The sequence below is a fragment of the Amphiprion ocellaris genome, chromosome 15, assembly GCF_022539595.1.
Source record: "Amphiprion ocellaris isolate individual 3 ecotype Okinawa chromosome 15, ASM2253959v1, whole genome shotgun sequence".
NCBI classification, from domain to species: domain Eukaryota; kingdom Metazoa; phylum Chordata; class Actinopteri; family Pomacentridae; genus Amphiprion; species Amphiprion ocellaris.
This window is the reverse complement of record NC_072780.1, coordinates 10105908-10133805: the sequence shown is the minus strand read 5'-3', so window position 1 is coordinate 10133805 and position 27898 is coordinate 10105908. Positions and strand designations below refer to the sequence as shown.

General features: G+C 41.3%; 1 protein-coding gene across 2 annotated transcripts; it reads right to left on the bottom strand.

The window, feature by feature from the left end:
• pum1 (pumilio RNA-binding family member 1) lies at nt 1-27494 on the bottom strand. Of its 2 annotated transcripts, none has more exons than XM_023285132.3 (23): nt 27343-27494; nt 23179-23351; nt 19782-19904; nt 19334-19402; nt 17271-17376; nt 15656-15849; nt 15123-15295; nt 14740-15004; nt 14548-14641; nt 13271-13369; nt 13015-13157; nt 12477-12615; nt 12145-12279; nt 11369-11668; nt 10986-11228; nt 9047-9317; nt 7127-7256; nt 6774-6908; nt 5921-6058; nt 5131-5256; nt 4815-4936; nt 4028-4220; nt 1-1731 (listed from the first exon to the last, which is right to left on the bottom strand). In XM_023285132.3, the coding sequence occupies exons 2-23, from the start codon at nt 23338-23340 to the stop codon at nt 1600-1602; spliced, it is 3492 nt and encodes a 1163-aa protein (XP_023140900.1). In that variant the 5' UTR covers nt 23341-23351; nt 27343-27494; the 3' UTR covers nt 1-1599. The 2 variants fall into 2 exon arrangements, with proteins under 2 accessions (XP_023140900.1, XP_023140901.1); XM_023285133.3 differs by having other exon boundaries at nt 17271-17373.
• Between the last annotated feature and the right edge of the window lie 404 nt (nt 27495-27898).

Sequence of the window (27898 nt, the reverse complement as noted above, 5' to 3'; positions counted from 1 at the left end):
TCAATTTTCAAAGATTTTTTTTGTTCAGTTTGGTTTCAAAATAAAGATCACACAATTGTTTAGAGACAATCTACAACAGGAGTTACAAAAAATAGTTGCCCAGGCAATAAGCATACACAGGTTCTGTTAACTATACACATATGGTTACAGGTGTGCTCGTAGTAAATATACACAAGGCTGCTCCAAATGTACACCGCGCTGTGGCGGGCTGCCTCTCTCACCCAAAAGGACATGGACAGTATGATACAGCACTTACAGCACTAGAGAAATGCCAAAAAACACAAGAATCTCCTCTGTACAATCCATGGGTTTACCCCTGAAAAGGGTCATGGGTAATTGAGGGGTTTCGGTGGGGTTTAAATGAATAAAAGTTAATTCTCCCACCCGGCCAGCATACCCATCCGCATGACACATTTCATGGGGTAAAGCATTCCTATAAAAAGATCTTAAAAAAAAGTCAAAAAGTCAAACAAAAAAAAAAAGCTTTAAACATAAACCAGAAGACACCACTAAGTCTAACAGAACGTGTCCGATTGGGAGTCAGTGGGAGATCGACGTCTTAAGTTAAGCAGTGACGAGATAAAGATAAAACCAAGCGTGGCGAATCTTTGTACAAGTACTACGCTGTATAGAAAGGGCTTTTCAAAACAAAAATTTGATATTACAATTTACAATATACAACAACTCATATGTCACAACCAAGGAAGTGAGAATATACACTGAAATGCACAGGTTTTTTTTTTCCAGAGTGAGCTTTTTTTTCTTTTTTTCTTCTCATACCAAAAAGGGTGGTAAAGCACTTTTACATTACAAGGGTTTACAAATGTACAATTATACAGTCAGAAGTATGTGGTCACTACTAGGATACATTATAGATACAGATTCAACATCAAAAACCAGAAAAACTACAAAGTTTTATATATATATTTATATATATATGCAAAGGTCTACACCAAGTATACACGTTATATTTATAGAAGCAAGACCAGAAAACGAATCTCCCATGCTAAATGATCTGTCTGCTGGTTAGCTGATGGCGTGTGTGTGTGTGTATTTGTCTATGATTCTGTGACGTCAGACAAATTAAATACTCATTCCATCTCATAGTGGTAAATAGCTAGGATGGGAGGAGGAGAGGACACTAGGATTGTGTGTGCAGCAGTAGCAAAAAAGTGAAATGATTTCTGAGTTTATCAGAAACAATGAAAAGAGGAAATGAAATAAAAATTTTTAAAAAAAGGGAGTGAAGCGATGAGTGGATGACCTCTCTCTCCACCCCCTGTCCTCCTTCACCCAGTTCAGCAGGGCTGGGCTCAGGTGGGGGAGGGGTGACAAAATAGACACAAAAAAAAAATAAGGCTGCCTGTAGCAACAGGCTCCTCCCGATGGGTTGTCATGGAAACAGTGGTACGGGGGTAACTCCACGTCCTCTGTGGGTAGGATTCGGAGGGAGAAAAGTGGGCAGGGTGCTTTCTTGAAGGGTCAGACGGGGACAGTGGGGTGGGGCTGGCAGACGTGATGGCATAAGGAAGGTGAATCGAAGGGTGGGGGCAGGTCGGTGGTAGACATGATTTCGGGGTGGGACATGGGGGTGGGGTTTTACATGATGCCATTAGGAGGGCCACAGAGGGGACCCAGGTCAACGCCGTTCTTCATGTAGTACTTCTCCAGCTTGGCCAGGATGTGTTTTCCATACGTGTACTTCCTCAGGGTGGAGATGTGAGGCCGGATCTGCACAGGAAAACACAGGTTGGTCAAAATGGACGGATGCACAATACACAACACCTTTTTTTTTTTTTTTCCTCTCCCCTTTCTTTGTGCAGAAATCGCATACTGTCAGAGCAATCTGGGTTTTTTTTTGCCAACATCAAACACCCATTTATCTGTATTTAAGTCAGTCTCTGCTGCGTTGCCTGGGAAACCATTGACCAGAGGAAGATCGACTGATGTGCAGTCAAATGAGGAGGTTTGTTTCTCCTGCTGATGTCTTTGGGGGTTTAACAACTGAAGATGAAACAACGGGTCATTCAATCCAGTCAGTGATTATACATTTGCAAATTTGAGAAGAGCTCATTCATTCTACATAACTGTAATTTATTTACCGCTGCTCTATTTCCATTTGTGAGTCATAATAAGCTATTTCAATTACTTTTTGATATGCATGACGTGTTTCGATTGATCCTGAACACATTAACAGTAGTTTATGTAAATAATCTAGATTAATAAACAGCATATTCCAAATAGATTTTCATCTGTTAAAATGTATATTTTTGGTGCACTCAAGAGCACGTACAGTCTCTGGGATGCTATTTAAGTAAAATATTCAAAAGCTGCCATTACCACAACACTGACCCGTCTGCACGCCTGAAAGCTCTCTTCTTCAGATGTTGTATTTTAAAAAGGCCCATCACAGCTAATCATGTCTATACAGCATCTCCCAGCATGACACAAACTGTGTAGGCAGCTTTCCAGCGTAAGCTGACATGAACTTTTACAGGAACTGCCCTGTAATCAGCCCGTACAATCCTTCTGTTTCCATTATAGTGTAGGATCCAACAGTTTTGACAGCGACATCAGCTCTGAGGCGCCAAAATGACAACAAATAATAGCTGCTGGATGTAATTCCACCTCTGTGAGCGCACAGGAAATAGAACACCAGAAGTTTATGTTAAACTATGTGGTCAGTTTTACATTGATGATGGTGATGTAAGAGAGGACAACACTGCTACTCAATGAGGACGTTGAAATGGCAGAAAAAAATAGCGCTCACAGTCCTCTCCAAATTTAAGCAGTCAGTGTCGAGACCTGCACAGCATTGAGATGTATCTACCCTGGAGTAGATAAACACTGCCTGGCCAAAAGAAAGTCGCCACCTGGATGTAACTAAGCAAATAGGTAAGAGCCTTCCATTGGATAATTACTGCAGTGATGAATACGTTTCAGCTGCAACAACTTATTTAACCCTAGCTGATGCAGTGAGGAGCTTCTCATTTCTTAGACAGCCATGTTGGAAGACATATCCTGTGATAATGGAAAGGATGTTAATCTGTCTCAGAAGGGTCAAATTATTGATCTGCATCAAGTAAAGAAAACAACTAAGGACATTTCTGAAACTACTAATATCAGGTTAAGAACCGTCCAACGCATTATTAAAACCTGAAGGATTGTGGTGAACCATCATTTTTGAGGAATAAACATGGTCGGTCATGTGGTCTGATGAGTCCAGATTTACCCTGTTCCAAAGTGATGGGGGCATCAGGGTAAGAAGAGAGGCAGATGAAGTGATGAACTCATCATGGCTAGTGTCTACCAGCCTGTGGGGGTTAGGTTTATGATCTGGGGTTGGTCAGGCTCAGCAACATTATGTTCCTAAAGAATGAGGTCAGCTGACTACCTGAATATACTGAATGACCAGGTCTTTCCATCAATGGAGTTTTTCTTCCCTGATGGCATGGGCATGCTCCAAGATAACGATGCCAGGATTCATGGGGCTCACATTGTGAATGAGTGGATCAGGGAGCATGAGACGTCATTTTTACACATGGATTGGCCTCCACAGAGTCCAGACCTCAGCCCCATTGAGAATCTTTGGGATGTTCTGGAGAAGACTTTGCACAGTGGTCTGACTCTCCCATCATCAATATAAGATCTTGGTGAAAAATGAATGCATCTCTGGACAGAAATAAATGTGATATTGCAGAAGCTTATCAAAACAATGCCACAGCGAATGTGTGCCATACTCAAAGCTAAAGGCAGTCCAACAAAATATCAGTGTGTGACCGGGTGGTATATTTTCTACCATGAAAACAGCCCTGAAAGAGGTTCTACAGGTTCAGCTTCAGTGGTCAGAACCTGCACAAATGTTTGGCCCACTACAATGGCAAAATTATAATGGAAAATTTCACTGAATACCACAAGGCTTGTGAGTAACTGCAATAAACCTTGGACTTGAACAAGTCTGGACCCCACATCCTTTATCCCAGTATTTTGATGCGACACGTACAACAGCTCCTGCCCCTCCACCAACCTTATGCATTACGATTTTGCGCTGCGTTGGCTCGGCCACATCAATCATTTTCTGCACCACGTAGTTGGCGTACTGGTCCTTCATCATGGTGTATAAGGCACTGTGGGGGCCCTCAGTCAGGCTGCACACTTCATCTATCAGTACTGCCCGTTCTGCCCGTGACGCGTGGGTCACACACTTCTCCACCACATTACTGGAGACAGAAGAACGTGGATTTAACAAGAGGCACATCATGTTCATAACAAAAGAAAAACACTAGTAGTTTGTTATAGTTTATCACGTTCACAAGAAAAAGTTTTGTTTCCTCTCAATTCAGACAGTTCGCTTTTTGATAAACAAACATGTTTTACACCAACGTGTTGGTCTTTGCATGCGACATACCTGTCACCAGTTTGAAGCTGTTTGCCTACATTTAAAAGCAATTTCAGAAAATGTGCTGTTCCTCATTAGTGTGCAAATGTATGCAGAAACAAGTTCCAGAATCTACTCACATCATTTACACCATATGGGGTACTTGTGATGTAACTATGAAGCTTCTACTTTACGATTCTGAAGTAATTATGCTCTGAAAAATGTGTCTATGTATTCAGAGTAACAACATAGTGTCCCACATGAAATGTAGCATGGTGGGAAAACATTTTAAAAAAATATGAAGGAAATAAAAACTCAGTTCCAGGTCTGGATGCAGTTGAGAGGAAACAAAAGGAAAACCTTAAATCTTATCTTATAAAAGAAGATGGAATACGATGATACCTAAAAGTGTGTGTGTGTTTGCACTGGAATTTACCTGGCAAATTTGTGCTGGCTGAGTCCCAGTACATTGCCTCTGATCTCAGCCACTATTTTACTCTTATCCTCAGCTCGACCGTGCTCCAAAACGTGCTGGATCACATAGTTGCCATACTGGTCCTAAATAAAACAAGCCACAGAGACACATTAACTAAAACGTGAGGAGGACAGCTGGTGCCTCTGACGTCACATCAAACATAGCCAACTTCAAAAATCTGGAAGCTCTGAGAGGAGCTTCATTTGAGCCAACTTGAGGTGTCAAGATTGGTAAAAACAGACAGCACAGAGTGCTTGTTTGTATGTTTATGTATTACCTGCACTAGCTGCTCTGTGTGTTGATGGAGCTCCTCGAGAATAGGCAGCGTCTGTTCAGGAAGGCAGTGTTCGAGAATGCGCTGGATGACTCGGCAGCCATAAGGGTGAGTGGAGAGGGCAAAGACCTGAGAGACACATGTAATATACATCGTCAGTCGTCTCATAGACAAACACACAGCAACAGTGAGGTGAACATGGCACTCATGTACCTTGATTCAAATTCCTCTCACTTGTGGTGAGAGTGTACATTGAAAAGCAGAAGCAAACTATCAGAGGAATACTTTCACACACCCAGACCACCCCTGCAGGGAAGGTAAAAACTAATTCCTGACATGCTTTCAGTTGCACAAACAAATCTGAGCCACCAAGTGGAAAACATGCAATTACACAACATGCTAATGCTTGAGAAGCTAAACACTCGCACATCAGTGAGATTTACTGTCAGAGCATCTTAAGTGATGTCTCAAAACTGAAACCTTTCATGCGTACTTAACAAAAGGATAATGCACAAATAGTCAAAATCTGTCTTTTAGCACTTTATGTTAATGTAACATTTAGCTAGTGGGTAGAAGATGGCTGTTGCCACTGGGCTGAGGTTCTGTTGCCAAGGCAACGTACTCTGTCCCTGAAAAGGACTGAGTATGTGTGTCTATGTACTTTGGCGGTGACAATATGCTTGCTGCCTCAAGGCAGCGACAGTGAATGTGTATGTGGATGTCAGCCAAGCACCAGCAGGCGTCAGTGATTGAAAGTGGAAATATTTTTTGAGCGAGCACAGAGGGGACCTACCTGTCCCTTAAAGGCGTCAATGATGAAGTGCAGTGCGTGAGGCTGGACACATTCGATACACTTCTGCACCACGTGGTTACCGTTCTGATCCTTCACACACTTCAACACATGGCCGTCCAGTTCCCGCACCATCTCACTCTGCAGGGAGGGGGAGGAGGAGGAAGAAAAAGCAAAGCAAGAGGGAGGCAGAGTGTGGAGAGGGACATGTAATTGTTTATGAGAAATCAAATCTTACCTGAAGGCATTTTGCAAACACTCTGTCATTTTTCACTGTGGCTCACAGCCCAACAAATAACACTGGGCTTTTAACAGGTGCCCTGGAGAAATCTACCGGGGTCCATTAAGAAAAGATGGATAAGTTGCTTTCTCACATACACACAAAGCTTACCTTTTCCGAAAACACTTAATTTAAGCAAAATTATTTCCTGTTGATATGAACATAGATTTATTTTAGTACCCGCAGTTCAACATTTGCATATAAACTGTGGTGTCATTAGCCTAGAGTGCTTGTAGGGAACCTGCTGTTAGACAAGACAGCAACAAAATAAAGTAGATGAAAAATGCTATTTCAGCTTGAGAAGTGCATCTCTTCATTGATGAGACATTCTGCTTGATAAAAAGTTGTGATCTATGAAAAATAAACGCTCATTCACAACTGAATTACGAGCATATGTAGCGGATATGCTTGAAATTGGAACACTAGAATATTTTGCTCATTTTCCGTCTCTTAGTAAAAACCAAATCACAGCAGGGCTGTGACAGGATGTGTTTAATTAAGGTCATTTTAGTGCAAAGGTACAGTCTGTTTCCCTTGTTTACACTCACACATTCAAGCGGGCACGGGTGTACTTACAATGACCTGCTGATCTGAGGGGATGAACTCCAGAGCTTTCTGAATGACCCTGCAGCCGTACATCTGCAGGGCCAGAGACAGCACGTGACCTCGGATCCTCTCTGCCAGAGCCAGCTTCTGGTCCAGGCTGCCAAACTGAAACACAAAACAAGCTCATAACTCCTCTAATCCATTTGACAATAAATGACAAAATGGAGCTCATTTAACACATCCAAACAGGCTATGAAGCTCATAAAAACCTGGTGTTGTTCTGAAGAATAACTGACTTGGGATTTTCCCACGTATTCAGTGTTGCTGGCTCAAATCACACATGACACACTCACTGGTGAGAAATATCAGCTTGTCATACGCACCTCGAAGAACTTCTGGATGACATAATTTCCAAAGACATCCACCATGAGCTGGTAGGCCGCCTGGAGTATCTCACTGAAGACAAGCTGGCGCTCCGCTGAACTTGCTCGCTCTAATTTCAACTGGATAAACCTTAAAGAGACAAAGAGGATGAGAATTAAATTGACGTCAGACATCTTTTAAATTAGACTCGGCAGATGTCTTTTGTACTCATTTTGTTTTCCAATTCTTTATTTTCGTTGAATAAAAGCCACATGAGAAAGTATACAGACCACTTTCTTAAAATCCATTTAGTACATAAAGGGGATTTAGAAAGTTTGGATGAAATTGAAGACAAATAAACACATCAGAGAGTGACAGAGCAATAAAGTGAGACAGCTGCTCCTATATCCTTAACCTGAGGGAACAGTTAGACAAAAGGAGATGAAATTCAGAGTGGAAAAAAAATAGTGTTGAAGGAACCGAGCAGCCTGTGAGGTGACGTGATGGATGCCAGACCAAAGAGAGAGATAAAGAGGACAGTGATGCTGAAGAAACTGAGGAAAGAAAATGTCTGGTATGTGCACACTGGACGTCTTGATGTATTTTTAGACTATTTCAGTGGAAAAGTCTGCATCTGAGGCATGGCCGGTTAAACCCCAACAGACCCAGAAACCAGGACCCCAGAATGGTCTCCGGGGCCCCCTGCCTCTAAACTAGCACATCACTGGACTGACTCAGAACAGGGCAGAGATGGTGACAGATTAATGATGCTTTGGTCTTAATTGTTAAAATTAATAAAAGTCATTTAGATATACAGGCTAAAGCATCACAAAACACACAAAAGAGGCCACGTCTTGTACATTTCTTGTGTTTTCGCACTCTTAGCTATTCAGAGCCTTCACCAGCATTAACTGAGCATAAACCTAAAATATGGAAGGGTAGTTTTGTCAGTGAAGGATAAACAGGAATGTCCAGAGGCCTTTGACATGGAGACAACAACGAATCCAGCCTGTTCACAGAATCTGTTGAGCGCAAAAAGAAACATGAACTTTGATCCAGCAACTTGTCCAGGGTTGTTTTCCAGAACTGCCTTTAGGCTCCTAAACAGCACAACGTTTCACTCCATCCCACATGTAATCAATGGTCAGTTTGGGAGAAAAAAAAGCCTTATCAACCAGAAATATGGTTGTACTCACACAATGTGGGACACATCCACTGATACTTGATTTTAGGATTTGCTGACTGAACTGAATGCTCAGTGTGACTGCTGCTGCAGCCCTCATTTACACACCAAGTACCAGAGTATTAGACAAAGCTTATTTTTTTTAAACACTAAATTTTCTAAATAAAGTGGCACAGATGGATGATGCAAGCTGACGGCATGCTCATTGATCAAAAGACTAGCCAAAATATCGGTAAGTTGATTGGCAGAATATAAATCATTAACAACTTAAATTAATTAAATATTCAGTTAAGTTTAGGAGTTGCAGCTTCTCATTTGTGAGGATTTGCTGCATGTCATTTGTAAACGTTCAGGCATGCAAAATAAGCAATTTGAACTGGCATATTAATCTATGTATATAATCATTAGCTGCAGCCTTTCTTTGTATTTACCATCATTACAATTTAACACACGTTCATTGTACAATGCGGTATAGCTAAAAACTAATACTGTACAGTAAAACACAGACTGCAACCAGCATTTTATTGGACCTATGTTCTCCTATGTGATATTCAGTTAACCTACTGGACAGCTGTTATTGCGGTATATTGGGGCCTTCAGCGGTCAAATTTTGATGCCGGATTGACAGACATTATTGTGATGTTCTCTGACTTGTCTAAGAAGCTCTTTAATCAAGTTGGGACAGACTTGGAGGGCACTGGTGGTTCATAAGTGCTTTGTGTGATATTTCGAGCTAAAGTGATTTGGTGCTGCGTACCTGCTGCCGTGCTGGTCCTGGCTGAACTCCATGATGTGGCCAGCGATGTCTCGGAGCTGCAAGTTGGGGTAGCGGTTGTTCCTGAAGTCCTCCAGCAGGCGGCTCCGGCCCGATGGCATCACGTCTGACATGCCATAGCGTAGCCGTGACGACGGGAACAGCTGGCTGCTGGGTGAGAAGAGGGAGGAGCCTGAGCTGGCAGCGCTGCGGTACTTGGCCTCCGCTCCTGGAGCTGCAGAGATGAAACGCCCGCTGCCATTGGTCAGGCCTCCTGAGGTGTCAGAGAGAATAGGGAGTTGATTGTCACAAAATAAAATAATTACCAGGCTCAAGACAAGCTGCCACATTATATTAAATTGAGTGTTAATACAAGAACAGTAGTAAAAATTATCAACATAATACCAATTCCATGCATATATTTAAGAAAACTGTTTTAAATATAGTTTCTTCCTACATATGCAAACACATAAATGTGCTATAGCGGCAAAAACAAGACTTACATGAACACATGAACTTAAACATCTTTGTCTCGTCAAACACTGCTGCAATGACGATTCATTGCATTGGTTAAGATGGATTTTTTTCTTAATTGATGATACTGCAGCATTAAAATTTTCACACTGTGTCATAAAAATTACATTTGGGCTCTGCAGCACAGAAACATAGCACTGGATGGCAGCACTGCCTAAAATATGAAGGTGCCCATAAAAAGTGTGTCCAAAATCCAAATTAAATTCAATGACACCACACACTATTATTTCAAAATTATTGACCTCCTTGACATAGCCTAATTGAACAATGATGAGTTCTGTTGCAGGTTTAATGCATTATACAGCTGCAGTAGGTGTTGTTCTGAAAGTGCTCATGACACAGAGTCAAACCTGCTGTATATGTAAAATTAAAACAAATCTGTAAATGCACATAAAGCAGCATTCTCAAGCAGCATATGAACCAGGTGGTAGCTAAACACTTGTCATATGTTTGCTGGAGGAGAATGAGTCAAACCCTATACAGACTATAAATATGCCACTTAGAGTGTGTACTCGGTGTAGCTGAGAATTTCAGTGCTGAGTTTCCCCTTTTAAAAGACACCATTTATCGCAGTTTATATTCGTACAGTGTGACACCTACAAATACTTGAAAGCAGCCAAAGGTAAGCAATGGATTGTGGTGATAATGAAGCCTCAACTTGGCTGTCAGTTTATTTGACTGTTGTTTCATCAGACTTGAGTGGACTGTTTGCATTACACTCCACTTTGCCAACTGTCAATCATGCAAAACACAGAGGATGCAACAGAAGCCATGGTGGGTAATTAAATCTTCAAAACAAACTGCCTTACAAGTCTACTGTCACATTTTAGTCTTCTGGCTTAGAAAATCACTAACTGAACAGCAGCTGATTTTGAGCTAAACAGGACATGTTTAACATCTGAATTTTTAAAAAAATTGAAGCGTCTAAATGCCATTTACATTCTGCACTACACAAAAACGCACATATTACATTTTTAGGATTTAAGATTACAAGACAGTAATGTACAAAAATGTTCAGCTTACACCAAATACTGAGCTATTACATGCCTGGACATTTGCCAACATTATCTACATCAAAACCCTACATAGGTTCAAGTCCTGCTCAAAACCATTACATACATAAAGCTCAGTAAACCTAAAAATAAATTCAGCTCATAAAAGTCTGGATCATGAAGGTTTTATAGGTTTACTTAACACAACAAATGTTCTTATAAATTGTGACACACATCGACTAACTTAAACCAACTGCTTAAAACCAACTATAAAATGTTGACGTTAATTGATATTTTGCAGAATGTAAATATAGTTTCCACTGAGTCACAATCATGACAACAGGTATTTCATGGGCAATAACAAGGCACACAACATCTTACTGGTAAGCAGTCACCAAAATCAAAGAGAGACTCACCAAGATTGAGGTTGGATGAGGAGCTGTGATTGGACAGGGAGGGTGGAGGAGTGAGGGAATGGGAGGGCCCCTGATTGGGTAGAGGCATGCCCACAGGGCCAGGGGATGGACTGAAGCCCAAGGTGCCGTTATAGAAGCCTCCGTGGCCGATCGGGGTGAGACTGGAGGGTGTGCGTTTGTACAGCTCACTGTTGCCTGTCAGGGAGTCCCGTCTGGAACCGCTGCCACCACTCGAGTTGGCCACTAGAGGGAGACAAAGATGTGAATTTCAGCATAGCGTCTACAAGAAGTAAGTATTAATCAACTGCTGTGCTGTTTGTTTAAACTTGACACAGCTACATTTTAGTAGAAGCTATGACAGAGTGAAACTGATGTACTCCTACCTGCAGTGCCAAAGCCTCCCAGAGTGGCCCCGAGAGTGGCACCAAGGGAGGATGAGGCAGGCTGGCTGAAGCCCAGGGAGGCAGACCCTGGTCCAGGCTGGGCAGAGCCTTGTGAGAAAAGAGAGGAGCTCTGGGAAGAAGAGCTGAGGGACGAGGATCCATAGAAGGAGCTTCCTCCCAGAGCCCCACCAGGGCCACCCTGCTGCTGAGGCTGCTGGGATGTCATGGCACGGAAGGGACCATTAGCACCCCCACCTAGACCACCGTTGGCACCACCTGCAGAGGCTGCTGCTGCTGCAACTGAAGAAGGAAACACGAGTCGGATAAGGGTACAGTAAAAGGTCAAAGTGATTTCAGTTTTAACTTGGAGTATAATGATGTCCTGTCAAACCAATCTGCGGAAATAATATTTAAACAGTTAGGCTGAATAAATGTGTGTGCATCAAATAAAGTAATTTAAAGTATGTTCTGTTTTAGCTCCCCAACAACGCTTTAAGTCAACAACAATACTGATGCAAACCCAGCTTGATTCTAAAAAACACTGACTCATGGGAACCACTTGTACTGATCTAACCCTAGACCTGAAGGTACAGCCTCGTAATCTCGTAATTGCATACTCTGGCTAAATGGAACATTCAGAACATGTTTTTAAGGCCACAATATGTAATCTGTTGTTTTGTGTACATAACAATCTTCTTTGTCCTGCAGCCTACAGTGAATAACACAAGACAGACAAGTCTTCTGACTATGTGCTTTACACAAATACAGTGTGTTACCTGCTTGGGCTGCAGAAGGAGATATGATGACAGAGGCAGGGGCCATGAGGCGGACAGGGCCACTCCTGGCTCCAGTGTTGACCACCAGGGCCCCTGTCTGATCATAGTAGGCTGCAGGCGCTAAGACTGGGTACCCTGCAATGGAGACAGCAGCAAAGACAGATTGAGAGTGGACCTAAATTGATGTTGTTCCCTTCATGTTGATGGAGGGGGAGATGACTGCTTCTTGTTTGAAGATTCACAACAAAGATATGCTGTAACGGAATGTCATTGAGTTTGTTGGCACTGCTTCGTAAGTAATGGAAAACCTATTTGCCGAGTTTTGCACTCACCAGGGACTCCTGCTGCTAACCCCTGGCCAAAGGCAAGGGCTGAGTTGACTGCTGCTGCTGCAACCAGCTGGTCATTCTGTTGACCCTGCTGACCTTGGCTGGGGGTCAAAGGCCGCTGGCTTCCTCCAGCACGCATCACCTTTGCAAATTGAGAAAAACGTGCATTTGAATTGCCTTCACCGATATGCAAATTTATGCAAAACCTGCTGTACTGAAGTCACACAGTACTCTGAGTTCATCATGTATGACTCTTGTAGTTAATGTTGTAAGTTTTAAGACACATAGTGGCATGTAACAGCCAGAATGAGACCACATGTTTATAACTACATAGGAATATATGGGTGAAGCACAAGCATATTAAGAACAGCAAAGGCTGATAATCTATGTAAGCTGGAAAGGGTTTTCTGTCTATAGATTTAACCTGAGCAGCAGTAGGACTGCCTGCACATTTCATTTGGCACATAAGAAGAGCTCTGACAGAAACATCTTGAACCAGGGTCAATCAGTGCGTCAGATTTTTGGCGTGTAGCCGACCGACCTGCTGTTGGTTCTGCTGGCCCTGGCCTGCCGCCTGCTGATTGGCCGAGCTGTTGGCTGCAGCAGCTTGCTGCTGGAAAAGGTTGGCAGGATAGACCCCCCAGGGGGTCACACCGTAGTACTGAGGAGGCATCACTGCTGGCCCTAGACACAAACAAATACACATAATAATTGTAAGAGAGGATGACCGTGTTTAAGTGTATGTGATCAACAGCATCTAAATTGAGCCGTGGGTGTGTTTCAAGCACACGTCTCACCAAGTGTAGCTGCTGCTGCTAGTCCCGCTGCGTAGGGGTCTGTCCCTGGTGGAGCCGCACTGATGATGTAAGGATTGGGCACAAATGCTGGGGCCAGACCTGGAAGACACATGGAGCGGAAAGGTGAGCCAGACCCAAGAGGTTTTACATAACACATGAAGTAAATTCAACAAACTTTCTGGAGTTTCATCACATGAAAAACCTGAAAAGATACTCTGCAAATCCCTATCTAGACTGGTACACGGCCAATGTTTCCTCAAGACATATAGCTACTCTGTTTATTTGTTCCTAAATGAAAAACGTTAGTACATAATAAACTGTTAAAAAAACATATCTATGGACATGGGGGACATTATTAGGAGAGAGTTATGCCCTCCCAAAAGTATTTCTTAGGATGTGTTGTCTGCCTTAAGTCTAATGTTTTTATTAGTTGTTCAGAACGGCTGCACTGGAAGTCCCAGGAAAAAGCTGGTGATCATTCAGAGGAGGATAGAGGGGGAGATGTGATATACTTTAAAAGCAGTGAAAAATGTACCTTTACAGGCAATCTCTTCATGGAGACACTGCTAGTGTTGCATTTCGATTAACTCAGGAAAAGGGTCATAAATATTTGAGTAACAAATGAAAAGAGTGAGAATAAAATGTATGGTGCCTGACTTCTCCCACCTTCACACAGCTGGCTAATAATGGTATGAATCGGGTATGAAAGTCAGAGTGTCTGTTTTAGAAGTTAGAAAGATTTGCCGAGACAGAAAAATTCGACCAGCCAGGGCTAGCTGGTTTGGTGTTCCTGAACTTTCAAAATAAAATACTACACAAAGCAAATTAAAATAAAAAACAACAACATTTGTGTCCTCCGAACTTTCCTACTCAACTAAACAGACAAACCACATGATTTGTGATGACGCATTAAAGATAATGCATTGGTTGCACTACACATCTTGGAGTGTTAAGTTACTTAGGAAACAGAGGACGGCATAGTGAATGAAGAACAGCAGAGACTGGACTGACATCCTTAAAGAAGTGTCAAACCAGCCTTTAGCCTTGAGTTGAAGTGACAGGCTTCCAGGAAACAATAGGTATAAATAATCCTGTGATCTCATAACTTCAAGCAACTCTGTGAGAATATAATTATGATTCAGATCATGATAGGCTCACATTGACAGTGAGAAAATGTGTGAACTAAATGTAAAATATATCTCAAATAATAAGCTGTTGGCATTTAGGTCTCTTGCACAAATGTCCCTGTATATCCACAAACACACACACACTCTTACCAATGTGAGGCTGCTGTGCAGCTGCCAACGCGTACTGCTGTTGCTGGGCTGCTGTTAACTGCTGCACTGCTAGGGCGTTGTTTCTCTGAAACAGCTGCAAACAGCATAAGGACAGGTGAGTCATGGTTTAATGTCACGTGAGCCTAATCTCACACAGCTACTGAATAATGCATATAAGCCTGTAGCTCTTACCTGTTGCTGGTTAGTGTAATCAAATAAACCCACAGTGGGTGCAGAGTCCATGGGCATCTGAGAGTTGTAGTCAAACTGAAGTGGCTCCATCACCGACTCCATGGGGTCCATGGTAACACCACCCTGTTCCACACCAGAGAAGTCCTCAGGAGGTTTGGGGCCTCCACCACCTCCCAGGGGTGTCAAGCCCTCAGCCCCTACACCCCCAGGACCTCCCAGCAGGTCACTCTCAGGGCCAGGAGCCGGCATGTTGCCTGGGGGACGACTGCAGGGACGAGAAAGAAGTAGAGGTTCAGTTTACATCCAAAGGATGTCTATAGAGCAACATAATCATTTCTCTAATGAGGTGTATGCATGTGTCATTGTGTCATACAGAGTCCTACCCAAACTCTTTGACGTCGACGTCGAGGCCGTTCTGTACTGGCAGCCCATTGGGGTTGATGACGTCGCTAATCACATCAGATTCACCTTCTGTTAACTCTTTTAGTTTCTCTCCTTCAAATGTCGTCTTTGGCTTCTCCCTCTTCTCCTCCTCCACCTCTCCATCCCTCTGTCCCTGCGTGAAGGAGAAAAAACAAGAAATAAAACTGATGCAACAGAAGTGCAGGGGTGCTCATGACATGACAGTGATAAATGACAAACACACGGAGGTAAGGAGCCTGAAGGTCAGACTGACATGGACAATGTGACAGACAACAATGTCCCTCGCCTCTCGACGGAGGACAAACAGTGGGAGAAAATGACAGACTGGTGTGTTGAGGTTATGGAAGCAATGATTGTTGCTGAAAGACTTACACAAAAAGCGACAGTTATCATGATTAGGAAAACTGAGATGGAGGGAAGAATTCAAGTGTCTGACTAAAGAGGCTGTGATAACACTTATAGACAGGAAAAGAGAAAACATTTCCAGACTTACATAGGGTCCTTTTCGGAGGCAGGAATCCAGTTTGTCAGCCGGCGAGGAGGAGAGAACATACTCTACCATGCTAACTCCTAACCCTCCGCTCTCAGACCGCGGTGACATCACAGAGCCCACCCCAACTTCACCTCCGCCATGGAAACCCTGCCCTGGTCGACGGGACACCATGATTGGCTGAGACACTGAGTGATCTGTCATAAGGGGGACAGGGTGTGATTAATAACATTCATGCACAAAGGAACATTATGTATGATTCTCAAAATGTGCAGCTTAAAATGTGACTGCTTCAAACTAGTGCTGCATGATTATGACTGAAAATGATCATCACAATTAATAGCATTATCCTTTGCTTTTAGGGACATTATATTTTTATTGCACTTTAACATTTAAACAGCACCACTTTTGCTCATATGTTGTGTTACATTCCTGCTAATCTATAAATCCATGCATCAAAATAAGACAGGTCCTGCTTATTTACGGTGGACCCCCAAGAAGCAAATATAAATAGAATACTACCAAAACTTTTTAACTAGAAGTAAAACAATAGAACACTGCACAGCATTGTTAGTAATGATATCTAAATTGACATTGGACAAGGATGGGAATTCAATGAGATAATGTTTCTGAAATGATTCTTTATAACCTTCGTACTGCTGTATGTTGTGTTTTTTCATCTGGCTGAACAAGTTAGTTGTGTTGCTTTGCAGCACCGACACGCTTTACATATAACTTCAAATTCTTGCCTCAAATCCTGATATATGAGTTTCATCTTGCACGTCTCTGGACTGCAGCCACAACTTGCAGGAAATTTTTGCACAGGTTGCTGCTGCAGGCTGGCATTTGCCGCGGTATGACAGTTTTCCAAAAGTGAAACCAAAACATCTCTGTTGCTCCCCAGTGGCTGGCTGTTAGTTTTAAAGGTGCTTAGTTTGATATGCAGCAGAGTTCTCCAAGAGCAGAGAACTTTTTAAATGTCAGTATTGCAGCTGATCAGGTTCATTTCATTGTGGGTCGTCTGAACGTCTGAACATTCCCACAAATTTTGTTCAGCGGATGACACCAGGAGCCTAGTTGAGTTTATATTGCAATGAAAAATGAACCCACTATAAGTTAAAATGCAACAAGAGCAGAAAACACTCAGAAACTGCTTTGTGCTCAGAAGGTTATGCTGTATGTTATCAGCAAACTGTTCAAATACCATTATGGACATGTAATTTATCTTGTACTGTAATGCACAATTCAATATTAAAACTTTCACTTTCTTCGCAAAATTGAACTGATGCACAAGTGGTGTCAGACTGGTCCAAAAATGCACTGACATTTCTTTTGTCATCATGTCTACAGAAATAACTACAATGTGTTAACTTGATACAGCAGAAATCTCAAACCTCATCACCATCTGGAAGAACGTAAGAGTGATTTCACTTTGACACCATCTTTTGATTCTGGCAGGAATCTAAATATATATTTTCCAACTCCAGATAGTGACTACTGTGGTGATTTTGTGATGCGCTTTTGCAAAGATACCACCATGTTTCACAAGTTTTTCTGCACTCATAACAGCCTGCTGTCTGCCACTGTGTCACAAACACATCCTCTGACTGGTATTTACCTGAGGCGCCCCATGCACTGTCCCTCCACTGGTCCAGGAAGATCCCTTTTGGTCCATCTTTCCCAGAGTCATCTGTCTCCCAGAACTTCTTACCAGTTAGCAGCTGCTATAGAGACAGAGGAGAGAAGAAATAGGGAAATAAAGACAAGGTTAGTCTGGTTACACAGATACTGCAAGCATTTGAAAAAGGAGGCAAAATAAAAATCATTCTATTCACAGGTAGAGGAGTACTACTCTTACCACTACAGCATATCAATTTGGTACTTTAACAGTATTCATATCTTTTCTTTTAGTTATTTTTTACAAATTATGAACAGAATAAGCATTGTTTTAATTTGCCTTTTATCAAAATTTCTTTTGTTTATTCTTTACTTTTAATAAAAAAAATGTAATACAAGATTTTTTTTCTTTGACAGTATATTTACTATGAAGTATTAATAGTTTTGCTTAAGAATAAAGTTCAAATCAATTATTCTGTCACTTGCAACAAAAAAAAAATTTAGTTAGTGAAAGGATGTAAATGATGCAAGAGTTTACCTGCAGCACCCAAATAGCCACAGCTGCCCTGCAACTGAATTTGTGAGTGACAGTTCAAAGGATAACCTCTAAATTATTTTCAGACTGAATTTCTAATCCAGTTGTAGTTAAACAAGCTGCTGGCTAATGGTTACTTTTAATCTTTAACCCATGTTTGTATAGTTCAGTTAACCCTGCGTGAGGGCTGTAGGCTAACAGCACACATAACATCATAAGAGCAACAAGAGATCAACTGTGAGCTCAGCAGTCAAACCGGGGAAACAGCAGAAATGCATCACAAAATTGTTGAGATAATATGTGCATGATAACATCTATTTAGCAATAATAAAAAGGAAATCTATTTTCCTAGTATCTCCACCACTGGCAGCTAAATGGATGGCATTAGAGGTTATTGATCCTCCAGTATTTAACTTCAGGGCATGTTTAATGCCACGTTTCAGTACCTATCGCTAGCTACACAGAAACAGTAAGCTTTTATAACCAGCGATGTGAGCAGAAAGGTAATTAAAATGGTGCTGTCTCACAGGATAACCTGTAAATTGTTTTTGCTTTTGCTTTGTCCGTATTGTTGGTGTCAAGCAGTCAGTGATTCATTGCAATTTCCAGTAATACGCACATCTGTGGAAAGTACTTTGACCTCTGGCTGAACCCCAAACAAATATGTACCGACCATTCTAGCTGTATGAGTGAATCAAAAACAAAATATCGCACTGCAGCAATTCAGGCTAGTGTGCTGAAGCAACTATTTTTACAAATATATTTAAAATGTCATTAATGGGTGTGAACTGTTTTAACTACTGTATGCACTCTAAAGAGATTATGGCCTCTTATCAGCAGCGGGTAAGTTTCTCCCTTCACGCTATATTACACTCAGCACCCTTTTCATTGTAAAAATACTTTATTTCTAATGCGACCATTATTTTCAGGCAATAGCGGGCAAAAACTCTGGGCTGCATGAGGACTTGAAAATTTAAGAACTGTGAAACTATGTAATGCAATTTTTTAAACTTCATAAGCTGCAAAAGTATATTCAATCAACATGAAACACAAACATCAACTGTTAAGCTATGGCCCAACATTAGCTGTATTATCAAATAAATACCCACACCAGTTAGTCCAATCAGCTTAAATTAGGCACCTCTGCTCAATCTCTTCTTGTCTTTCAGAGCTCCATACTCTGGATAAACAATGCCAAATGAACAATTTGTTCACCTGAAAAGTCTTCTGATAAACAATAAACTCTTTCCTTGGAATTCCTGTTTTTCCAAGTTTGACTCTTTTCAGGCCATCAATCACACATCTAATCAAGCTACAAAATCTAGGGAAGTCATTTTATTGTCAAGTGTTGACATACTGCATCTGGCCTCATCAAAAGCAGTCTTTTAAATCTCAATTTCTAAATCAAAAGTGTGGTGGTACACTGTGAGTAACTACAACCCAAATCCTCCTTTAAAAAGCTTGAGCACTGAAGCTACGAAGTCATCTTCTTGAAAACATAAGACCCTGACCATCAACTTCAGTCTTACCTCTCCCATAGCGCGTCCCTCCAGAGCCAGAGCCTGGAAGTCATGGTTCAGCTCATCCATGGATCGCACCTGCAGACAGAGACCCCAGTGAGACAGGAAAAAGAATCGCAAAAATGCCTGACATATTCAGCCAATTTATTAAACATAAACTCACCTTTAATTGCCAAAGTTAATTAGTAATTATCGTAACAAATGATTTGCCTCCAACATTACAGAAGCCAAAACTGCACTCAAAAGATTGTTCAAATCAATTAAAATCTACACTATGTAACTGAATCAGTGGCTATGAATGGAAACTCAAACTAATAAAGACTTTCTCTTTATCCCACATGTTATGCCATGTTAGCAACAACAGCATTTTGCAGGCAGAGAATGTATTCATTTTGATGCCTGAGGTAAGCTTTTACAGCTGCATAGGTCGTCACTTGTGAAACACTAACAAACTAACCTGGCTATCATGGATGTTGTCTCCAGTGGGCCAGCGATGTTTGCCGGGCTGTTCGCCATGCTGCCGCTGAAAGAAATAGTCTACCATGGCATCATCCTGGGAACGTCCAGCGCCCGCCACACCCTTAGAGACACACAAGTACAGACATTAGACTGAAATTACTGGAGAAATAAAACTATAGGTAGGATTTAAATTATTCAACAGTGTTTTATAGACTTGATTATCAGGAAAATACAAACACCCACAGATTTTAGCATGCCTAAGTTCAAATACATGTGGACTACACACATCAGAAATCTGCAACTGAAGAGTCAAATACCCCTACTAGTAGAAATGCTGTGGGTGACAAAGGTAGACCAATAAAAATGTAAATACTGACAACACAACAAAATCCTCTGGTATATTGTTTTCAGCAAGATGACTTGAGTCTCTGTGCAACAATAAAAAAGTGTTTCATTTTTAATTTGAATGGAGAACAAGTAATGGACACAAGTACCTCAACATCTCTGCCACAATAGTTAAGTGATTCATCTGCAGGAGGTTAAAGAAAATCTAAACAATAATACACATGTGGAAACAATCCGATGTTTTCAGCCAGTTAATTAAAAACTATTCATCCAAACATCTTTTCCAACCGTAAAACCACATACCGAGGAGGTTCAATTCATCATAATATGCATTTTTAAAACTCAGCATCATCAACAAAACATCGATGTGGGTCGAGGTATTTAGGGAAACATCCTATTTTCTAAAATTCAAAATAAGAGGCAGAATTTCTTTTCAACAGAAAATCTTAAGTTACCTTCCTCTCTTACTCATTTTGAGGGTAAACACAAACTTCCCCACAAAACACTGCCATCAAAGATTCAACAGTCAACATGTACTGGAAACAGCTGGGTTTAGTCATTTGCTGTACACGCAAAGCGTGCAGTAAGACATAACCACAATGTCAGTCAGACTAAATTGCTACTTATCAGAAAGCCTACAAGGTTCTCTTCAGGATTAGCCATGAAAAATACTAACCTTGTTATCAAGAAATAACTGTTTACTATCACCTGACACCATCTCGGGACCTTAAAATGTTTCCTTTGCTATGCAACCACTGCATATCACAGACTATCGAAGCAGAGGCACCACATTCTTCAGGCCTATCACTGTGCAGGATGCTATCAGAATGGGGAACCACATTTCAGACGACCTCACAGTTTACTATTCAACTAGTACAGGGCACTGCAGATTAGTTTTATCATGCAAAGTGCATAACTCTGAAGAGACTACTAACAAACACAAAAACTAACAACCACTAAGACGGACATATTGCTAGCTGACTATTAAGTATTACTGTAATTCTATTATGTCTACAACAATTTTAATTTAGCAAATATTTTCTAAATCAGTGACTTAGTATTTCCATTTGTAAAATGTAGATAAACTAATATACATGAATATTACGAGATCATAGCCCAATTGACCAGAGCTCAACATCAATCAGCTAATTTTTTCTAAAAGACAGTACAAAAAAAAAAGACTACAATTATACAAAACAGGAATATGCAAAATGCTCGTCTAGGAAGCCACACCAATCAAATATTTAATACATTTACTATCTAATTAAATTATTATTATTAAATTATTATCAAAGTAGGTATTCATTCATTTTTTAGGTCACTGACTTATTATTTTCAATTTTATTCTGTTATAATTACAAAACCCAAGAAAAACCTAATCTGCATTTCACAAATACAACACAAAATCTTCTAAAAAGGTCACACATGGGAAACATATTCATAATCAGCTTAAATTTTGAACATTACACCCAGCAGTCACTCAGTGAAGGCATACTCTTTGACCAAGCAAGTCTCATATCTGCAGCATTATTGCTTTGTTCCAGCATGACTCGGCAGTCACAGTGGGGAAAACGACATCCACTTCTATTTTGTGATTATTTTTGTCACTAGCCAGCCTTGGGTGTCTCTATTAAAATGGCACAGTATTTGTGCTTTATTTCTAGAAACATAACTAACTTTGTGGAACAATATTACCCGTATGTGTATAGAAGTTTCTACTTGGAAGCCATAATGCTGTCAAATAGAGGATCTAAATGATGAAGTAGGCTCTTGTCGGTTTGGCTTATGCCCTGCATTTATTATGCCAGTGATGCTAGGTATATAAGCAGGGCTGACCTCACTAGCATCATTTGGTTAGCAGATAACAGCCAACACACTGCAACAACCTTTAGCCCAGTAAGATAAGGTTCCAATAATTTCATGAGCTGTTCTGAATCAAATACAAAGACCAAAAAACTTGGAAAGAATACTATACCCTTATCGGTTATTTCAGACTGCACCCTTTCTATTGTTGTAATATGCTGAACGTGACAAATACAGCTGCTAACAGTTGCTTATTGGTAAAGTTAAATAGATGGACATTTACAGATTCACCATCTCTTACCAATGTACACACTGTAATCATTATTTGGTTGTTTTTTATTGAACTGATATATGGGTTTAGCTCATAGGAACCCTTTTAAAGTACTTTGACATCACGAGAAGCTTGGCAACATGATAAACTTGCTCAGAACTAAGTAGGTTAGTATGTTCTGACTACTGCCGTTAACTACTGTATGATAATGCAAACTAATAAACACAGGGATAATTTGATGACTCACAAGACCAGGGTAATGTAACAGCATTACCAATGCCAGAATAGCTGTGGAATAACAACCAAAAACACTGACTGAATGGCCAAACAGTCATTGAGAATTTTTAGAATACAGTGTTTCTAGTAGCCTGTGTTACCACACTTTACCAGTGCTGTGTCATGCCAAACTATGATGCTGTTAAGTAGTTGGGCCAAACACAGCCAACCTGTGCCAGTTTAATTCTCAGCACCTAAACTGTGGATATTAACTGGATACAAGACAAAAATTTCAGTTTGTACATTCTCTCTGTGTTCAGCTCGCAGTACTTTTTTAACCTTCTGCCTTAATTTGTGTTGTTTGGAACTTAGTCTCACTCCAGTGTGCCTTACTGTATTCTTCATTTATTGTTTGTTTCAGCTGTACTGCATCTGTGCTAAGTTGCTGCTACAGTAAACTGAACATCTGCTGTTGCTGCTTCACGCGAAGATATTTCCATTGGCGAACCAGCGTGATGCCTTTATTGTGAGAAAGTTAGACTACTTATAATGTGTTTATGTCAGAGTTAGCTGAGCTTCATTAGCGGCTCATGTAAACAACTTTACCCATATGGGTAGTGCAGCTCTACCCATCATGGCTGTTTACAACAAGGCTTAGTGCAACTAGCCCCGCTAACAGTGGAAAAACTCTATTAAAATACAAATGCATCTGTTCATGAATGAATAAAAGGTGTGAGGGTGTCAGGGTGGTGGGTATTACCTGCTGGCTGGGGGGTGTGGCCTGAGGGGTCTGCCCAGTTGGAGGGGCATGTCCTCCGCTGCTCAGCACCACGGGCATGCTGGGAGATGTACTTCTATGGTGGGGGCTGAATGAATCCTGCCAGAGCACTGCTTTCCTCTTCAACACACACACACTGCTCATTCCACCACAGCCTGTCCAGAGAGAGATACATCTGTCACACAAAAACCATGGCATACCGGTTCAATACTTTGAGCAAACAAAATGTTTGATGAGTTCTGACCAGTTTAATGCAGAATTTATTCATAAGAGGCCATGCGGACTCTAAGCACAAGTGACAGTTTAAAAGATGTACCTACCTAAAAATAATGCAGTCTAATAACTAACTCCCCTGCAATAAATCCATCATGGAGATTCTAATATTCATTTTTTATTGGAGGCTGTAGATTAAAAGCACATCTGCTCAAAGTGCATAAATGAGAAGTGACAAGCCTATTGCAATACTCTTACACAGCACCACAACCTACAGTCTACACAATGATCACAATATTGAATCAACATCTCACCTCTATACAACAGCTTCCACAAAAAAATAACACTTTTGTAAACATACATTTTATGCAGGGTCACTGCACTGACTACATTAGCTGAGCCGTACCTAATAAACTGGTAGGTGAATCTGGTTTTAAGCATGCAAACCTCCTTTTGTTGTGTTGCAGCAACAAATTGAGTCAGCGATGCATCAAGTCTTAATAATAAAGTCAACATCAAACAATAGCACTTGTACAGTGAACTTTTATTTAAAGTCTTATGCCAGCATGCTGACTTGTACCTTAGTAGCTAAAGTTCACAGCAATTAAATTTTGACAAAGACAAATTATGATCCGTATTCTACACATTAACAATATAAGGTTATGAAAACAGAGATGGCTGCAGACATATAGTGTAAAAGAAATCTCATCATTTGCATGTTATTTTGTGAAGTCAGTGCCACAGTTCTGTAAATCTTTTCATAAATCATTCCCACATTAATGAGACAACCAAGTCATGTTTTTACATTTGAATGGAGCCAAATTTCATTCAGTGATTTTAGAATAGGAGCAGCCTCCCACATTTGACCACACAACAGAGATGCAAAAATACATCAACAACTACTGCATGCAAACCACACTTGGCTGCCAGTTTATTTGCTAAATCACACAACTGCACTACAATAAAATCTACCTTCATGATGGCCAAAATATATTTGCATTCCAATCAGTAAGGCTAAACATTAGAAACACCTCTAGGTATAAAACAGTACAATTCAACAGCACCACAAGCCACAATAACCATAAAAGCTGAACCAACAACTTGCTTCAATAGTTTAGCAGCCATTAATTAAATTTGTGACTCCCCAGAAAATGGCCTACAGTGCATGCTCAAGTTTGTAGACTGCAGCCACATAAGAGACAGCACCAATGTTAATCATACTGTAGGTGTAACAGTCTTGGGGCCAAGTGGCAGCCTGCTATTACAGCTACTTAATTGCCAACAATCAGAACAAGAGTTAGGATAACAGATACAGATATAAAACAGAGAATCACTTTACAAGCCAGCCCTGGCGACAGATGATTCAACTGCTGACCTGCCTATCTGCAGTAGCGTGACATACTGTGAACTTCACTGCACCACTCTGTACTTTTACTGAAACCAAAGACTCGTGCATGAACTGCCATCACATGGACCACAAAGATAAAAGTACAGGAAACTTGTGAAACTCCTACAAACTTCTCATCCCTAACCAGTATTTAGACTAACATCCCAGTAATCTGAATATACTAAAGGTCATTGATTAGTTAGCCTTCTCTGGGTCAAGGTGTTCTCTCTGTAGACATGCGTTTGCTATGAAACCACAAAAAAGCATGGCTTTGGGTGCAACATGGTGGCAGATCAATGCTGTTGCTCACTGTAGAAGTCCACGTGGGCACAGCCTCATCACAAGAGTACACACTCAGTTGTCATTTTATTGGTGTCAATCATTTAATACATGAGTTCTACAAAAAAATCCCACTTTCAAGATCACAATGTCCAGTTTTTGTTTAAATTTTTTGTGGTATGTGTTTAACATTTTATCCATCCCATATATTTATTTTATTAAAATAGTAAACACTATTTAATCCAACAGAATACAGTTCAACAGTGTCATAAACAACAGCGTCCTTGTATTAGATGGCACTAACTAAAAAAATTTCCAATAGACTGAGGTGCATAAGTGAACTTAAAAAGTTCCATTTACATAAGGGGGGTTAGTGACGTTATTTGCAAAGACGTGAAGACAAACTGATGGCCCGTAAGTAGAAAAATGGAAAGAGACAAACTTATTACAATACACTTACACAGCACTGCAATCTAGAGCCTCCAAATTGACCACAATTTGAAACCACACCTCTCTATAACAGCTCCCACAAAAAATTACCACCTTTGTAAAGGTTCAATTTAGGGCAAGGCTGTTGTATTGACTACATGACTTTAAGTGTACCTAATAAAGTGGTAACCAAGTCTGGTTTCAAGCACGCAAACCTCTTGTTGTCATGTTGTAGCAACAAAAATATAGTCAATGATGTATCAAGTCATAAAACTACAATGTGATGTCAAACAATTACAATCTAATCCAATATATTTATTTTAATGAAAACTTTGACACACCGGTTAATCAAACCCAATAAAGTTTAATAGCATCATTAACTACAACCGCCTACACCGTGTTGGTCAAAGTTAGGTGCTCTTTCGAAACCTGCACTGCATAAATGGCGGGACTTTAATAGTTAAGACTGCACAGAGAAGGTCAGTGACTTAATTTGACAAGAAATGAAGATAAATTGGTGGTCCTTTTAAAAAAAGGAACCTTGTTACTCAACTTGGGTAATGACTGAAGGGCAGATTGTCATTAAGTGCAAAGTGGTAAACCCAAGAAATATGCAAGCTGTTTGGTGGTCATGGGCAACATTTGGTTTGCAGCAGTCAGAGGGATATAATTTGTATTTTACAGCCTCTCTTATCCAACAAGCTCTAATCTCTGTTAAAATTAGCAGTTTCATATTAGTGTCCCTACAGGCCACGAGGAAATTACTAGCAGTTCCTTTTACACTGAGCCATATACAGTAATTACCTGTGCCAGACACTGACACTATGAATCCTCAAACACATGCAGCTTTCTCTGCTGTAACCACTATGCAACACACCCCCCTGCACAAAGACAAAACCACGAGCTGACCGGCTGAACAGTCCCATAAGATACAAACAAACCAGCCTGCCAACCGATCGTTCACATGTGTAGTGCTGTCTTTGTTTTCCTGCTGCACTCTTCATTCGGCAATAAGGAAATGTTAGCTCTTTATTCCTCTGCTAGTGCTCGAAATCCGGCTGAGAAACACCCGGAAATCCACCACACGGCACGGCCATTCGCCTAAGAGAGGCGCACACGGCTCGGTGTGCTCCAAGTTTAACTCAGGCACACTGTTCCATAGTCTAACTGGGTTAATCATTCAATACCGGGGATCAATCCACCGCATACCGGACACAGACAGGGGTGTGACAATACGAGCAGGCAACCTGCAGCTAGCAGGAGATAACGTTAGGTGTCTCAACACAGACAGACACTTCTCCCCCAACAGACATGACACATCAAAACCAAACACAATATGTGATGGAAAAACGGTCGTGACAATTACCGGGGGTTTCCTTTACATGCATCTGCCGCCACTCACGCCAGCCTGGGATCTGTTATGGAGGGTCCACTGCCCATGTCTACCAACAATAACACGGCCTCCCGACACAAGCTCAGCCCGGGCGAACCGGTGGCTAAACACGGGTTCCACGCAATGTTTTTAACGGTGGCAGCAGCCTCCTAACATAATTATTTTGTTATTAATAAACACCCGGAGGTCTCCACCTGTCTGCCGAGCCCGGAGCCCCACAGGTCCCGGTGACGCGGATGCTAACAAAGGCCCGAGAGCTGTCTGGAGCGGAAGACCGACACAACGGGAGGAAGAAGGCAGCCAGCAGAAAGGGAGGCAGCCGCTACAGCCTCGCAAAATACTCCCGTTTAGCCCCTCTCAGAGCCGCCAGAGCGACAATACCGGCACCGGTAGGTGGATAACTCATGTCCCGTGCTACCACGACCGGAGACGAGGCGATACTCACCGGCGGAGAGGGTGGATGGTCGCGGATTTCGGCCCCAGTTTCTCTCTTACACCCCAGGCTTTCACTCCGACAACATGGCGGCTCGACGGAGGAGCAGGCAACAGCGCTGCATGACGGGAAAGGATGAGAGAGAGCATACGGTTCATTGCGCCAACCGGGAGGGGAGGGAGGGTCACACCGGACCGGTCCCTTTGTTATGTGTGTGTAGAGTATTTGTATTGTGTGCTGTTTTTATTAGGAGTTGTGTTTTGACCTAATTCACATGTTTTTCAGCGGGAGAAAACTATATAATAAGTCAACAGATATTCGCTGTATAATGTAACTGAAAGGGGGATAATAAAATACATCTGCAATATCACAAGGAAAATATTTAAAACTTTCTATATGCTATTAGTGATAAAATTGCGCAAAAATGACAATATCATGCATTATTATACGGGGATATTATATGATTTTGTCGCGGTGGGCTGTACACAATGTACCGGGGTCTCTACGGTAACGGGGTGCTTGGCAGCCATGGCAACGTGCTGCGCCACACGGCCAGAGAGTGTGTGTC